We start from the raw sequence: 15499 nt of genomic DNA, 5'->3' as shown, positions 1-15499 counted from the left end.
ACTGACTAAAACCCAACAGGAAGAAATTTTAAAAGCAATAAAAAAAGATGACCAAGATAGGATTATTTTAGACGAACAAGGAAGAGAAATCCAAGATGCAGTTCGGAGATCCTTCTCATCTTAAAGATAGAAATTCAGAATTATTATCAAATTTAAAATGTAAAAAATTAACCGATTTTAAATGGTATAAAGATGTCTTTATGACTAGAGTCATGCAAAGATCTGATAACCAGCAACCATTTTGGAAAGAAAAATTTCTAGCAGGACTTCCCACATTATTAGGAGAAAAAGTTAGGAATCAAATAAGAGAAAATTACAAAGGTATTATTCCATATGAAAAGCTTACATATGGTGAACTAATTAGTTTCACCCAAAAAGAAGGATTAAAAATTTGCCAAGATTTAAAATTACAAAAACAGCTCAAGAAAGAAATATATCAATGTAGAAAGGAATTAGGATCATTCTGCCACCAATTTGACATCAGGAATGAGCCTTCTTCTTCAAAAACATGTTGCCCTGAAAAGCCAAAAAATAGGAAAAAGAATATTTCAGAATATTATAAAAAAACCTAAATATAAAAAATACAGAAAAGGGAAGAAACAACAAAAAACAGAAAACAAAATCGACAAAACAATAAAATGTTATAGATGTGGAAAACCGGACATATCTCAAAATATTGTAAAATCAAAAGAAAAATCAATAACTTAAATTTAGAAGAAGAGATAGAACAAAAATTAAATGAAATCCTATTAGAAACAATTCTTACGAAAATGATACATCTCTTCAAACAGATGAATTATAAATAGAAGAATTACATACAACATACTAGTCTTCGGAGATGAGAATGAACCTTCAATTAATATGCTAACTAAAGATCAAGAATTTATGATAGAAGTTATTGATAAAATTCAAGACCTAGAGCTTAAAAGAGAATACCTTTTGAAATTAAAATCCTCATTAAAAGATAAACCGAAAAAGAAAAAGAAATCATTTCTAGTCAATCACAAATGTATAATATACAAGATATAATATTTAATAAATATGAAAAAATAAAACCAAGACAAATTACAAACTCTGAATTACAGTTGGAAATAAAACAGATTAAATTAGAACTTTCTCAACTTAAAATAGAACAACAAGAAATGAAAGAACAAATTAGATCCTTAAAACACGAAACCTCAGAAAAAAGTTCATCAGAAACTGAACCTGAACCTGAAGAAAATACACAAGAATATATGATGGTTCTAACTGAAGTGTCTATTCAAATATATTTAATAAAAATAAATATTGTCATAAATAATGAATTTCAATTAGAAACAATAGCCCTTTTTGATACAGGAGCGGACCAAAACTGCATTAGAGAAGGAATAATTCCAACAAAATATTATAATAAAACATCAGAATCTCTTAAGGCTGCAAATGGTAAAAAATTAAAAATTACTTACAAAATTCCCAATGCAGAAATATCCAACAAAGGTATAAAATATCAAACATGTTTTTTAATGGTAAAAGATATTACCCAAGATGTCATATTAGGAACCCCATTCATATCCTTACTCAAACCTTATAAAGTAACAAATAATTCTATCTCCACTAAAGTTTTAAACACTAAGGTAGAATTTCCTTTTGTAGAAAAACCGAAAATAAGAAACCTCAACCTATTAAAATCTTTATCCATTCATAATGGACAAATTAATAATTTAATTAATTACAAACAGAAGCAAATCTCTTTCCTAAAAGAAGAAATATGTTTTAAAAAATTAAATGAACAATTAAGAAAAAGAGAAATACAAAAAAGAATAGATCAAATCAAAAAAGAAATAGAATCAACGATTTGCTCTGACATTCCTAATGCCTTTTGGAATAGAAAGAAACATGAAGTAACATTACCATACGAAAATGATTTTGATGAAAGACAAATACCCACAAAAGCAAGACCAATACAAATGAACAAAGAAATGGAAGAATTTTGTAGAAAAGAAATACAAGACCTTCTTAATAAAAAATTAATTAGAAAGAGCAGTTCCCCTTGGAGTTGTTCAACATTTTATGTAATAAAAAATGCAAAACTTGAAAGAGGAACGCCAATATTAGTAATTAATTACAAACCTCTCAATCAAGCCTTAAAATGGATTAAATACCCAATACCAAATAAGAAAGATTTGCTACAAAAACTTTGTAATGCAAATATTTTCTCAAAATTTGATATGAAATCCGGATTTTGGCAAATCCAAATAAAAGAAGAAGAAAGATATAAAACAACATTTACTGTACCATTTGGACAATACGAATGGAATGTAATGCCTTTTGGGTTAAAAAATGATCCATCTGAGTTCCAAAGAATAATGAATGATATTTTTTACCAATATTCTCAATTCACAATAGTATACATCGATGATGTATTAGTATTTTCAGAAAATTTAGAAAAACACTTTAAACATATATCAATCTTTATAAAAGTCATAAGAAATAATGGTTTAGTAGTTTCTAAATCCAAAATAAGTTTATTCCAAACCAAAGTAAGGTTTTAGGTCATTATATTACCCAAGGAACCATTACCCCAATAGAACGATCTATAGAATTTGCTAGCAAATTCCTGGACCAAATTCTTGATAAAGTCCAATTACAAAGGTTCTTAGGAAGCCTCAATTATGTTATAGACTTTTATCCAGGTCTTAGCAAATTATGTAAACCATTATATGATAGACTCAAAAAGAATCCACAACATTGGACAAAAACCATACCAATATTATCACCCAAATCAAAAACAAATCACTAAGCTTCCTTGTTTATATTTAGTGATCCAAATGCCCCAAGATAGTTGAAACAGATGCTTCAAATAGGGTATGGTGGGATCCTAAAACAAGTTAAAGGAGGAAAAGAGCAAGTAGTCCGGTTTACTTCCGCACAATCGGAATCCTACTCAACAAAATTATAGTACTATTAAAAAGAAATTTTATCAATTGTTTTATGCATTACAAAATTCCAAAGTGATTTATTAAATCAAAAATTCCTTTTGAAATCGATTGCAAATCAGCAAAAGAAGTTTTACAAAAGATGTTCAAAACATTGCCTCAAAAGCAGATTTTTGCAAGATGGCAGCAATTTTGAGCATATTTGATTTTGATATTGAATACATCAAAGGAGAAACTAATTTTTGCCCGATTTTCTCACCGAGAGTTTCTTCAAAATGCCCCCAAACTCGAGACAAAGGAAAAGGGAAAATAGAAGAATCATCCAAAACCCAAATCACATCAAAACCAATTAAAACATGGTATGAAATTTGCCATGAAGAAGATGAGAAATCATCATCATCGTCAAAATCCTCCAAAAATACAATAATTCAAGATGCACAAGATCCAAATGAGATTGGTTCTCAAATCAAAAAATAGATTGAGTCCCTATCTCAATCTCCAGAAGTAGCATTGGTCTTTTCGCAAATGAAAGAGGAAACTCCTCTCAAACAAATTGTCTTTGAGCAAAGAAGGTTTCAAAAAATAAAGAGATTGTTTTACACAAACCAAAATCTCTTAAAAATGTTTTAAAAGAGACTTCTCTCCAAGATGTTTTTCCAAAAGAGATAGCGGTATCTTCACAAACTGCTACACAAAAATCTTCACAATATTTTCCAAACAAATATTTTGAAAAAATTCTTGTTATAGAGGAAAAATTTTCAGAAAAACCTCCACATATACTGGCAAAAGAACTTTTCAATGGATGGCATTTCAAACCATTGGATTCTCAAAAACCCCAACAGTATTATGAAAATATACTGGTCCAAACTGGATCTGTTTTGTTCAAACATTACACAGATCCAAAAGATCCAAATTTTATTACCCATTCAACAGCCCAAATATTAAAAATTCTTCGACCAAGAGATTGGAGTGAAAACCCAAATGCTCCAAAGAAATTTCCAGCCAAATTTACCACCAAAATAGACTATTACCCATATTTTACATATTGGGATTACCAAATGGCATGGTACAATGCCTTTTTAATGAACAACCAACACATGAGACATTCGTGGCTCATATATTTCAAATATGGCACCCAATTCAAATTCCCAAACTGGTTCCAAGAGTGGTGGAATTGGTATGGACCATCATCCTTTGAGATACTACCAGAAAAAATTCAAAACTTATGGCCCAAATTCTTTGACAAATTTCATCCTGAACCAGATCAAAAACACATTTACAGGACAATCCATTTTTTCTCAAAACTAAGCATTTCCTGGATTGTCTCATGGAATTATTCTTATGAGTAAGATCAACACACTGGAATTCCATTATTAGTTCGCAATTACAGGACTAAATGGTGGGACAAATTTAATGATGAGAAATATGATTCAAAATATTTGGATAATTTTTTCAACAAGAATCCAAGATTATGTAAGTCCGCAGCCCCGGATCAAACCACAGCAAAATTTCTTCAAGCAAAGTCAACAGCCAGTGCAATGTTAGCTCAAGCCAAGACCAAAAAAGAATACAAAAAACTCATGGCTGAAATGCTCAGCTCATTGGACTCCGAATCTGAAGATGAATCTCCGGCATCCTCAATCAAAACGGTGGATCTTGCAGATGATACCACTTCGGTAACCATCACCAGGTCCAAAAAGAAATAATACATGAACAGGAGAGATTCCCTGCAAGAAATGATGTGAACAGGAGAGATTCCCTGCAACAAAATAATGCGTGAACAGGAGAGATTCCCTGCAAGAAATGATGTGAACAGGAAAGATTCCCTGCAACAAAATAATGTGTGAACAGGAGAGATTCCCTGCAACAAAATAATGCGTGAACAGGAGAGATTCCCTGCAAGAAATGATGTGAACAGGAAAGATTCCCTGCAACAGAATAATGCGTGAACAGGAAATATTCCCTGCAAGAAAAGACAAGTGAATAGTTATGTAATTTGTATTTTGTAACCAGAGAATATATTCTCTGAAAATTTATTTTCAAAAGTTTCAAATGTAATGAAGTGCTTTTGAAAAACACTTCTGAAAAGCTAAAAATTTCAGCCAAAAACAGTTTGTTTTGCACAGTTTTTCTTCTAAAAGTGCTTTTGAAGTCAGAAGTGTTTTTTTTAAGCAATGAAGAACTGGCCCTTACAAATATGAGGGGCCTGAGCAAAATTTTAAGCATTTATTTTGGGTCGAGCTGAGTTTTGGCAAGCATAAAGTATGTTAATATATCATGCTTAAGCTCGGCCCAACTCAACCTGAATCGGCCCATGAACACCTCTAATCATGATCTTCTCCACACTATATTTTCTGAAGAAGAATGAGAGGCAATTCAAAAAATCCCGGTGGACCATCTTTTACAAGATTAGTTGGTCTAGCATCACTCGAAAGACAATTTGTTGGCATGTTTTGACTTAAATAACTTGATTATTCACTTACATCTTTTGAGGATTTTGAGCCGTAAAATACATTATTATGATTGATGAAGTCTTGATCAAGAAATGATATTATTTGAAGAGTCCTAGTATGATCTACTAATCATATTTGGAAAGATAATGATTTTGAAGAAGTTTAATTAACGAAGGTTTCTTCTTATTTTATGACTTATCAACATTAATAACCAGAATTTATTCATTTTTTGTTCTGTTTAAAATAGAGAACTTGGGTTCAATTTTAGAGACAACATTATTAGAAGAGGTAACTATAAACTATGGAAAGATTAATATGTATGGAACATAAAACAAATATAAGAAATATTTTAGTTCCACTAAACCAAAAATTGGGAAAATGAAATCGTCATACTTTTTCTTTGTTTGTACCAAAGAAGTGGATTTACCTTTGATTAAACAAAATTAAACTATGATTTCAAATGCATTAAGGATTCTGGATGACTGAATGTAGGGTTAGTAACACAATTTAGACTTTTATGATTGAAGAAATGGACGAACAAATCAAGAACAGACATGAACGTTCGTCTTTGCCTTTGAAAGTCAATAATAATAATTTCTGCATGTGTCGCATTAGGGTTTTGTTATTTAACTTTGACTTTAAGACCAGAGCTGGTAAGTGGTTCACTCAATAATATTAGAGATGACAATGGCATGAGTTGGCACGGAAATTGATTTATTTTCTTTCGTGAATATTGAAAATGATTAGAAAGATATTGATTTCCCATGTTGCATGAAGGACCCGAAGGGCAACCGTGCGACTGTTCCACATTATTGGCTATGGGGTTTGCCCTTTTACCTCTTCTACTCCCCACGCTTTCCTGACCTTGTTTCCCTCATCGCTCTGCAACGTAAACTGAAGTCCATATCTCTTGGCAAAATACCATATGAAAAAGTCAAGCTGATCATCGGTTAATTTACGAACATCGGTCGGTGGACATGGTATAACATGAACAAGTATCCAGTATGGAGCACCATCAGAAATTCACGTAGACAAATAGAATATCTAATTATCACACATAATAAGAATTCAGATTCCATAGATGACTTTGTTTTCAGAAGAAAATCTCAAAAGAGATGGATTTTACATGATACTCGGGTGTGTTGGACACGATTAGTATTATTATTACCTTGTGTGATGATTGATCATCATCACTTATTCCAACAACTTCAGCTAGGGGTGTTCATTCGGTTAACCGACCCGAAATAACATTAATCGAATTAACCGACCTTTCAAAATTTTTAACCGTTAACCGAACCGAAATTTTTTCAAAAAAATTAACTGAACTGAAATTTTTCGGTTAATTCGTCGGTTAACCGAATTACCCGAATTAACCGAATTAACCGAATTGAATCACTACATAATTAAATTATTTTTAGACTTTAGTTTTAGTTTTAGATTTAGAATTTTATTTTTATTTATTAAATTATTTGTAATTTTTATGATTGGGTTGGGTTGGGTAATTGGGTTGGGTTAAATACTTGGGTTTGGATTGGGTTTAGTTGAATAGTGAGGCTATTTATATATATTATAATTTTATTTATTAATTTTTTCGGTTAAACTGAAAAAATTCGATTAATCGACCGGTTTCGAACTGAATTAACCGTTGACCGAAAAATTAAAAAATAATTAACCGACCCCCGACCGAAAAAATTCGATTAACTGACCGATTAACCGAATTCGATCAATTAACCGAATTTTTTCAATTTTACCCGAATTTTGCACACCTCTAACTCAAGCTCCAAATTTCTTAAATTTGTCGTAAGAATCTCAAAAAGCACATGCCTAAAAAAGTACTGCTTTTCAGCGCAAAACACGGAATACGGATACGACACAACATGGACTCAGTTTTAAAGCTGGTAAACAAAGGCTTTTAAAGCAATCACCTGCTTGGTACAGATAGGGATCTCATCGGCAGGGTAAAAATAGACGACAACAGGTTTCCTTTTATCAAGGAAAGGCTAAAATTTTTCCCATCTTGCTCTTTCAACGTGAATATTGGAGGCACTAAACCTTTCTCGACCTGCAAAACCCCCCAAAAATCATAAGCAAATACTGAGGGAGGTTAGCCAATCAAATCAACCAATTAAAAAGAAGAATGTACCTTGGCAGAAATGGAAGACTTGAAAGAGGAAGAAGGGATGGAAAGAGAAGGAGAGAAAGAGTGCTTAATGCCATGAAATAGAGAGTGTGGTGATTTGGAGAGAATTGGGATACGATGAAAGACAGAAGAGAGAGTGTTGGGAGAGGGAGAAGGGAGTAAAGAAGGATGAAGAGTGTGGTTATGGGGTGTTGATACAATGCTCAATAAGGAGAGAGTATAGAGGAGAGGAGAATGGTTGCTGAGGAGCTTGGTCCACCTAATCGATGATGAAGACTGGATGAATGTTGAGAAAGTGTAGGCTTGAATTTTTTATATTTGTTTATACAAGTTTTAGATTAAGAATTTAGTCACCGTTCATTATTGAAGAGTGGTTGGATGGTGTTAAAAGCATAGTGAAAAAAAGGAGAAACTTGTAGCTTTTTCAAGAAGATGAATTTTTTTTATTGTTCATGAAATCTCAAAAAAGAGAGTACTTCTCTCATGAGAAAAGAAGACGAAAAAGTGGTACGTTTGGTCTTTTGAGGTCAGGTGAAGCTTGGACAATGATAGGTGATTATAAGATAAGGAAGAGGTGATAGATGAGATTTAAGATTAAGCTTTCGTCATAACATGCTTTCTTTAATTAGTAATGTTTTGTATTGATAAAAAAAATGCTATATTTTTTGAACTTCAAATATTAATTTTATGTTAAACCAATCATTACCATATTATATGGGATAGGATTAATGGCTCACTCATCTGAGAAAATTTGAACATTAAAACCTCAAAAATCCCTTCAATAATTTTTATCCTCGAACCCAAGCTTTGTTGGTAAGTATTATATTTTATCAAACTAATCTTATTTGTTTTTTTAATCTTTTATTATCTATTTTCAAATCACCTCAACTTCGGACTCGAATGTTGATTTAGTGACTCCCATGTTCATTTTTTTTGTTAGGAATAATAAAATGGGCTTTACAGAGTTTGTGATTAAGCCACAAATTTGAATGATTTCATCCTATAGCCCATATATATTTCCAAACCCATCTTTATAAAGACCAAAGGTCGATTCTACAAAATTTCTATGGCGTCATTTGCTTCCAAACCCATGTACATTTTTGGCTACTACTAAATGATAAAAAATATATATATTAAAATCAATAAAAAAATCACAAAATTGTAAGACATAAAGATGGAATTCAACATACTGGCTCTTCAGAATACATTTGAGAGGATGATCCAAAATTTATAAATGCTCTTGCAGAAGGGGCTCCCACCATTGATGACTGGAACAAGGCACGTACGTTACTCAAGTTTCTGGAGATGTTCTACGATGCTTCTATGAATTGTGGGGTTCTTATGTTACATCCTGTTTGTATTTTCATTCAAGTTAGTTGATGGCCTTCAAAATAAAGGAAAGCTTTACCAACTACTGGGGAAGCATAATATCAACTGGAGGCGGTCCTAGTGTAGGTAAGACCTCTATTCATCTCCAATGGAGGACGAGACTTGGAACTACAGATATACTTGGAGGATGGTCTATCGGTTTTTTTTTTTTTTTTTTTAATTGGAACTACCCAATTGAATTAAAAAAATAGATCAGGGACTTAATTGCTTTTTTGAAAAAGTTTGAGGGCTTTTACACTGTTAAGCCTTAATTTTATTAGTAATTGTATTGTTGAATACTTTCTTATACTAACATAATACATATTATGATATGATTTTATAGTAATTAATATTCTTTTTAGAATTTAAAATTATATGGTTGTGTAATTAATGAAAGAGTAAAAATCGGTTTACCCTCTGTCCAACTTGATGTTTAGACACAAGTTTGAATGGGATAATTTAACAATAGTTTATAAACAGATAGTAAAGCAATGTGAGAAGTCAACAAATGAGATCTGTTAACGCAGTTTAGATCAACAATCCTACTGCTCAATGAATGGTTTTATTCAATAATCATCCAAATCACTTATTGGCTTAAGTCTAATCTACTCTTACACAAGAAATAATTGCAGGTCAACAATGATCCCAATTATTACAAATCACTCACTCAAAATCTCACATACAAATCAAAATGGCAATGAAATAAAATGTCTAAAACAAGAGTTCAAAAATAGATATTCAAATAACCGGTCAAAAGTACTCCCACAAGCACAACGGCATTTTTTTTGTAAGATTAGGTATGAGACGATGAAAAGCGATCCTTTTTCCTCTTTACTTCTAAATTCGATCAATATCATTAAGGATAGAATAAAACATAGCCTAAGGATCATTTGCTGATGGTATGACACACTTTGAAGATCAAATTAAAAAATTTGAACTTTATATTGCACTTACCTATTCCGAAGGTATATCCATACTGTTGTCCAAAAATCTATTCAGACAGCTGTTTAAGGAGTTATTTGAACATGAGGAGAAACTTCAAATACAATGACAACTAAAACCCCAACATTTACAATTTATATTACTAAATTTACATATGATAAAATTACATTTTAAACCAAAAAAAAGTTTTATACTTCCACTCCTCCTGAGAGGTTACTCTCTTTCTAATGTATGGGCTCAATTATGAGTCTTTAGCTTCAACATTTCCATCAAGATGTTCATGCATGGGTACTTAATTAATTGCTTTCTTTTTTGTACAAAATTGCTTCTTCTTTTTTTGTTTCCCATAGTTTTACATGGTGGAATCGTGGGGATATATATATGTCATACTTGAGAACATCACATGTCATGTCGTTTAATTGGTTTTTCTACTTTTGGATTTTATTGGACATATATATATTGTTTGTGTGCAAAATTAAAAATACAATATTTGTTGAAAGAGACCTATGCTTTGCATTCAAAAACTTTTTTTTAGTCCCAAAAGCAAATTTTATTTATTTATTTATTTGTTGATCCACCTCTGAAAATGATGGATCTTTAAAAAAGAAGAAGAAGATCAAAGAATCAAAGATTTGCTTTGAAAATAGTATTTTATTACACTTATACCATGCAAGAATACAAAGACTGGTTAGGGATTTGCCTTATTTATACAAAATATATATTGGGATATTTTAACAAAACGATGGCCATAAATAAATAAATCATCATACATCCCTTTGCCTTCACTTTAACATGCAAAATTTGGTATCCAACTCATCAGGTTCTTTTGCTGTTCTTTGCCTCCAATGAGAAACGGGGCCCTTATAACAGTATCAACATTACACAAGTTGCTTCATGTCAACTATATATGGATTTGAATTACAATAATGTAGGTATTAATTGTGTTATACAAGTTCCAATAAAGGAGGAGATAAAAAGAAGAAAGTGGTAGTGTAAAAGAGGTCGGTTAAATTAAGCATGCGGAAAGTAGAAGAAGACAAGAGGAAGAAGGTTATTGCGAGGACTGACATGGAGTACTAAGTGCTCAAGATTGCTAAAGGGTGAGAAGGTCCCTTTTTCTTTCGTTTTGGAAGGTATTTATAGGGGAAGTCCTTTTGTGTGGTAGTGGTGGCGTGGTAAGGCAGTTAACATTATGGAATGCGTGGGGGATATATGTGATGGGGCCCATTCTATTATTCTTTTTGAGGGAGTACGAGGTTATTATGTTCAAGTGGATCCCAATAATCTTGGAAGAGTGTTCAAAATGAAAAGCGAGTGACTTGACCATAGCTAGAACAGGAAGTGAGGATCGTCTTCAGGTGCTCACTTGGTGTCTTCTAAAAGCGCCTATTATATGGATATATTAAGTATAAGGGTTCACACAAATGTTCATTTCTAACTATTACTGAAGAATGGCCATCTCTGAATTTTTATAATATCTTACCACTCTTCTTTATTGATTGTTACATCGGAACAGGCCTCAGAAGTTAACTTTCGACACCTTCTTATGTTTCATTCTTTTTTTGTTAAACTATCTTCATAATGCAGTTGTCCTTCAATTGCCAATCAATTATGATGAATATAGAAATATTTTGTTGGTCCCCTAAACATATATGCATGGTCCATTCATGGGCACCTCTCTTTTTCTCTCCTCGTGGGTATTGTTTGTCTTAATTCCCATTCTTCAAACCATTCTTCTATATGCTTGAATATGATCTTATATTATATAGTGGTACTTTTTATTTTAATACCAACAGACCAAATTCATGGACAAGGGTTGGCAGGCCAAGTTCAGAGTTAATTAGGACGAAAAATTAAAAACATATATTCCAAAACTCTCATAAAAGTCCTTTAATCTTTATTGGATCATTATCATCAACTTACACTCAGTAATACATTAATTAATTAATATGATTTTAGTAATAAATAAATATATATAATGTTTGCTATAATAGAGTTCGATTTTATTGAGAAATAAAAGTTAAAGGAGGTTGATATGAGAGTTTATTCAAAAGATAGAGATTTGAAGCCTTGGGAGAAGAGGTATATTTTAGTGGTAATGTGCCAATTCGTTGTTATGGAGTTTAGTGAGAGATTTGAGAAAAGCACTCATAAACTACATGCCTTCTCTTAATTTGCGAGCTATCATTCAATTAAATCTCTCATTAGATCAATTGTGTTTTTCGATGCGATGGAAGTACAAAGTATATTGATTATGCAATAGTCTTACCATGGTGGTTGAGTGTGGTGCGACCTTGATCTAGGCAAAGCATAAAGCTTAGATTGGATTTTAAATTTAAAAATTTAGGTTGTTATCATTTTCTCTTTTTGATATAATGTCTAGAACTATTCATAATCTCTCTCTAACTCTTAAATAGGAGGATAACTTGCTTTCGAGTGCTCATATCCTCCTACACTGACAACAATATCGATACAACTAAGCTAAGAATCAATCTAATTATTTATAAATAATACAAGGTGTACAAAATTATAACAATAATCATATTTATTTCTAATAACTTTTATTATGATGTGTTTTTTTTCATGCATCAAGTGAAAATTCAATGTTAAATCAAAATTAAAATAGTGATATAAAAGGGGGGGACAAAAATTCTAGGAGTAACATGGGGATGGGAAGAATGGAGCTATCAACTGAAAACCCTAAAATCCGATTGCCACGACCATCTCCCACGTGGGCTGTCCCTATCTCCCTATTTTACTATAGCCCCATGGCTGAGTTGACTGACTTGACTCAGTCCCAATGCCAAAATGACAAACATACCCTACATTTGCTGCTTTTATTACATTTTTCCCTAAAGACCCGCAAACACCGAAGACTGGACCTTCTCTTTATGGAAGGTAGCTAACTGGGCTTTGTCTTTTTCTTCTTTAACTTCTTCATAGGCCAACCAAGTCTTCTCCATGGTAACACAGACCTCATAACTCGATATTTAAATTATTTTAAAATAATAATTTTTTATAAGAGAATTATTTTAAAATGATACTTAGAATTTTTTTTAATTTTGTTTTCAATTTAAAACATAAACAGGTGCATGGGATGAAAAATGTTTGTTGAAAGTAAATGTATTTTTTAATAAAATTTTATATATTAAATATTAATATATAAGTCAAAAGGATTACAAAGCAATTAGTAAAAAATTTATATAAAAAAAATAAAAATTAATTAAACAAAGTGCACTCAATTAAGGCAACGGTTAAAAAAAGATCAAATAGGTCGTTCCATTAACAAAAATTGTCATTGGCTGGTTTGACTATTAACGAACAGTGAAATGGTTGACGGACGTAAAGAGAATCTAACATTTGGCATGTCACATCAATATTTTTTTAAAAAAATTGATAGAAAAAAATAGCATTTAAGCAACTACAATAACAATTAACTTGTTATACTCGCAATCCTGTCAGCATACAAAGCTCCTTGTAATGAACTTGACGGATCCATGACTAAAATATATATGTCCAAAATGAGCTAGAAAATGTAACTTCAACAACCATTTATCTATATTCATTATGAACGTAGTTTAGAATATTAAAAGATATTTTAAAAATAAAAATCATAAAAATCCTAATATATAAATTACTACAAGCCTGGACTACAATTCATTTAGGTTCATTCTGAACCTGATTCAAAGTATTTTATTATTTAAAAATTTACCACATTTATAAATAAATACCATAACATATTTTTGTTGAATTCACATTTGTAAATAAATTTGTTAAAAACTTTTAACTTATTTGCTAATAAATAAGAAAATAAATACCTATCTTTAAAGTACTAATTTTTCATTAATCTAAAAGTAAAAATAAATAATATATTAGTTTAATTTTAAATGCCAAAATTTGATTATTTGTTTAAGGTAATTTTTTAATAAAATTATTTATAAGTGTGATAATTTTATTGTCGATTGAATTCATTTAATCAAATATTTGAATACTCGAGTTTTATTTATAAATTTGATAAATAATAAAAATATTTAAAATAAAAGAATTAATAGTATAATGTATAATGTATAATGAAAAATTCTTTAAAAAATTTTAAAGAGTAATTATTTGATACACCATCGGTGATTTTGTTAGACTCCACAAACGGATTGAGGTGTGATAAGTGTCGTATTTATTTATATAATTTATTTATTTTACTACACCCTATAATACACCATCAAACATTTAATCCGTTTGTGGAATCTAAAATACTTTCTTGACGATATATTAAATAATTTTTCAAAATTAAATTCGAATGTATATATTATAAAATATAGATTGATTAAAAATAAATAATACGATTGACCTTCTTTTTTTAAAATTTCACCAATGTTAGATCAATTAATCAGATAATTGTTTATAATTGTTATACACATACATTAGCATGTCACAATATAAAATATTTATTTATTTTAATAATCTCATTATAAATTTTGATCATATTTACTATTTTGATACAATATTTAAAATTATCTATAATCTTCTAATCAATAAATAAGAAAATAACACACTTTAATATACTCGAATTTACATTTTCCTGCATTAATTGGTTACTTAATCTGCCATAAAACTCTCCCTTCTCTTCTTTCTAAAATTGGGAAATATTACACAAACAAAACAACGTCAAAAGTCAAAACAATAATCATTCTTGCAGCTGCCATGTACTTTATTTGTGATAAGGATTACTTGGATTCCAAACATTCATTTTTTTCTTTTTTTTTTTCCAAATTTTTGTGGATAAATACTAAAACACCATGTATTTTTAAATTTAATTTTATTAATTTGTAATCTAAATAATTCTTTGGAAAACAGTTTTAATTTCTAATTTTATTTTAATTATCACAACTTTCTTGATTAAGTTTTAATTCAATTGACATGAATATTATTATTAATGTAAGATAACGTGAATTGAATGCACAAAACATAACATTCTCTTATTTATAAATTTAAAAGAGACTATATATGAATGATTTTAAGTACTATAAAATATTCACAGCTTTAATGAAACCAAACTTAATCACCCTAATATTCTTTCATCATTCTAAACGAATTCTTGTAAGGATAATATTTTACAAAAAAAAGTATTCAACATTATAATCATCATTGAACTAAAAGTGGTTGGTAATTAGGGATTGGTCTAAATAAAATCAATGTGGGTACATGTTAAAAAGCAAGTTACACAATTAGACATATATATTCAAATTAGGTTTATTTGTCTTAAATGATTGTTATTAAGGGTAAGATTGAGGTTTCAGGTTCAAATTCTAATAGTTTAAATTAGACGAGTTAATTCGAGTTGAGTTAATTGATTCGATAATAACATTTAATATAGTTTATTTTAATTACTTGTTGATATAATTATATTTAAAAAAAGCTTAAATTAAACTGCTAATTTTATATAGTTCTCCTAAGTATAGTCAAGTTTTAAACTTGAATTCTCTTTTGGAAAGTACAACGTGTAGAAATTCTATTACACATGTAAAATGTAAAAATAAATTAAATTGAGTAAAATGAATTTAAACACGCACAATTGTTTATCATATTGTTTTCGTCAATTTTGAGTTAGTGTTGAGTTGACTTATGACAACAATTCAATCAAAAACATTATTAACATATACAATTGGTGGAAGTAATAAAATATA

The 15499-nt window shown here is 30.2% G+C and overlaps 1 protein-coding gene across 1 annotated transcript; it reads right to left on the bottom strand.

The window, feature by feature from the left end:
• Positions 1-7135: 7135 nt before the first annotated feature.
• Positions 7136-7817, bottom strand: LOC128036227 (peroxiredoxin Q, chloroplastic-like; the record flags this gene model as incomplete). Its single annotated transcript, XM_052627151.1, has 2 exons — positions 7136-7430; positions 7512-7817. Coding segments are annotated over 2 exons (447 nt in total), but the record flags the coding sequence as incomplete, so codon positions are not given.
• Between the last annotated feature and the right edge of the window lie 7682 nt (positions 7818-15499).

Source organism: Gossypium raimondii, chromosome 13 (genome assembly GCF_025698545.1).
Source record: "Gossypium raimondii isolate GPD5lz chromosome 13, ASM2569854v1, whole genome shotgun sequence".
Lineage (NCBI taxonomy): Eukaryota > Viridiplantae > Streptophyta > Magnoliopsida > Malvales > Malvaceae > Gossypium > Gossypium raimondii.
This window is presented reverse-complemented; position numbering and strand designations above follow the sequence as displayed.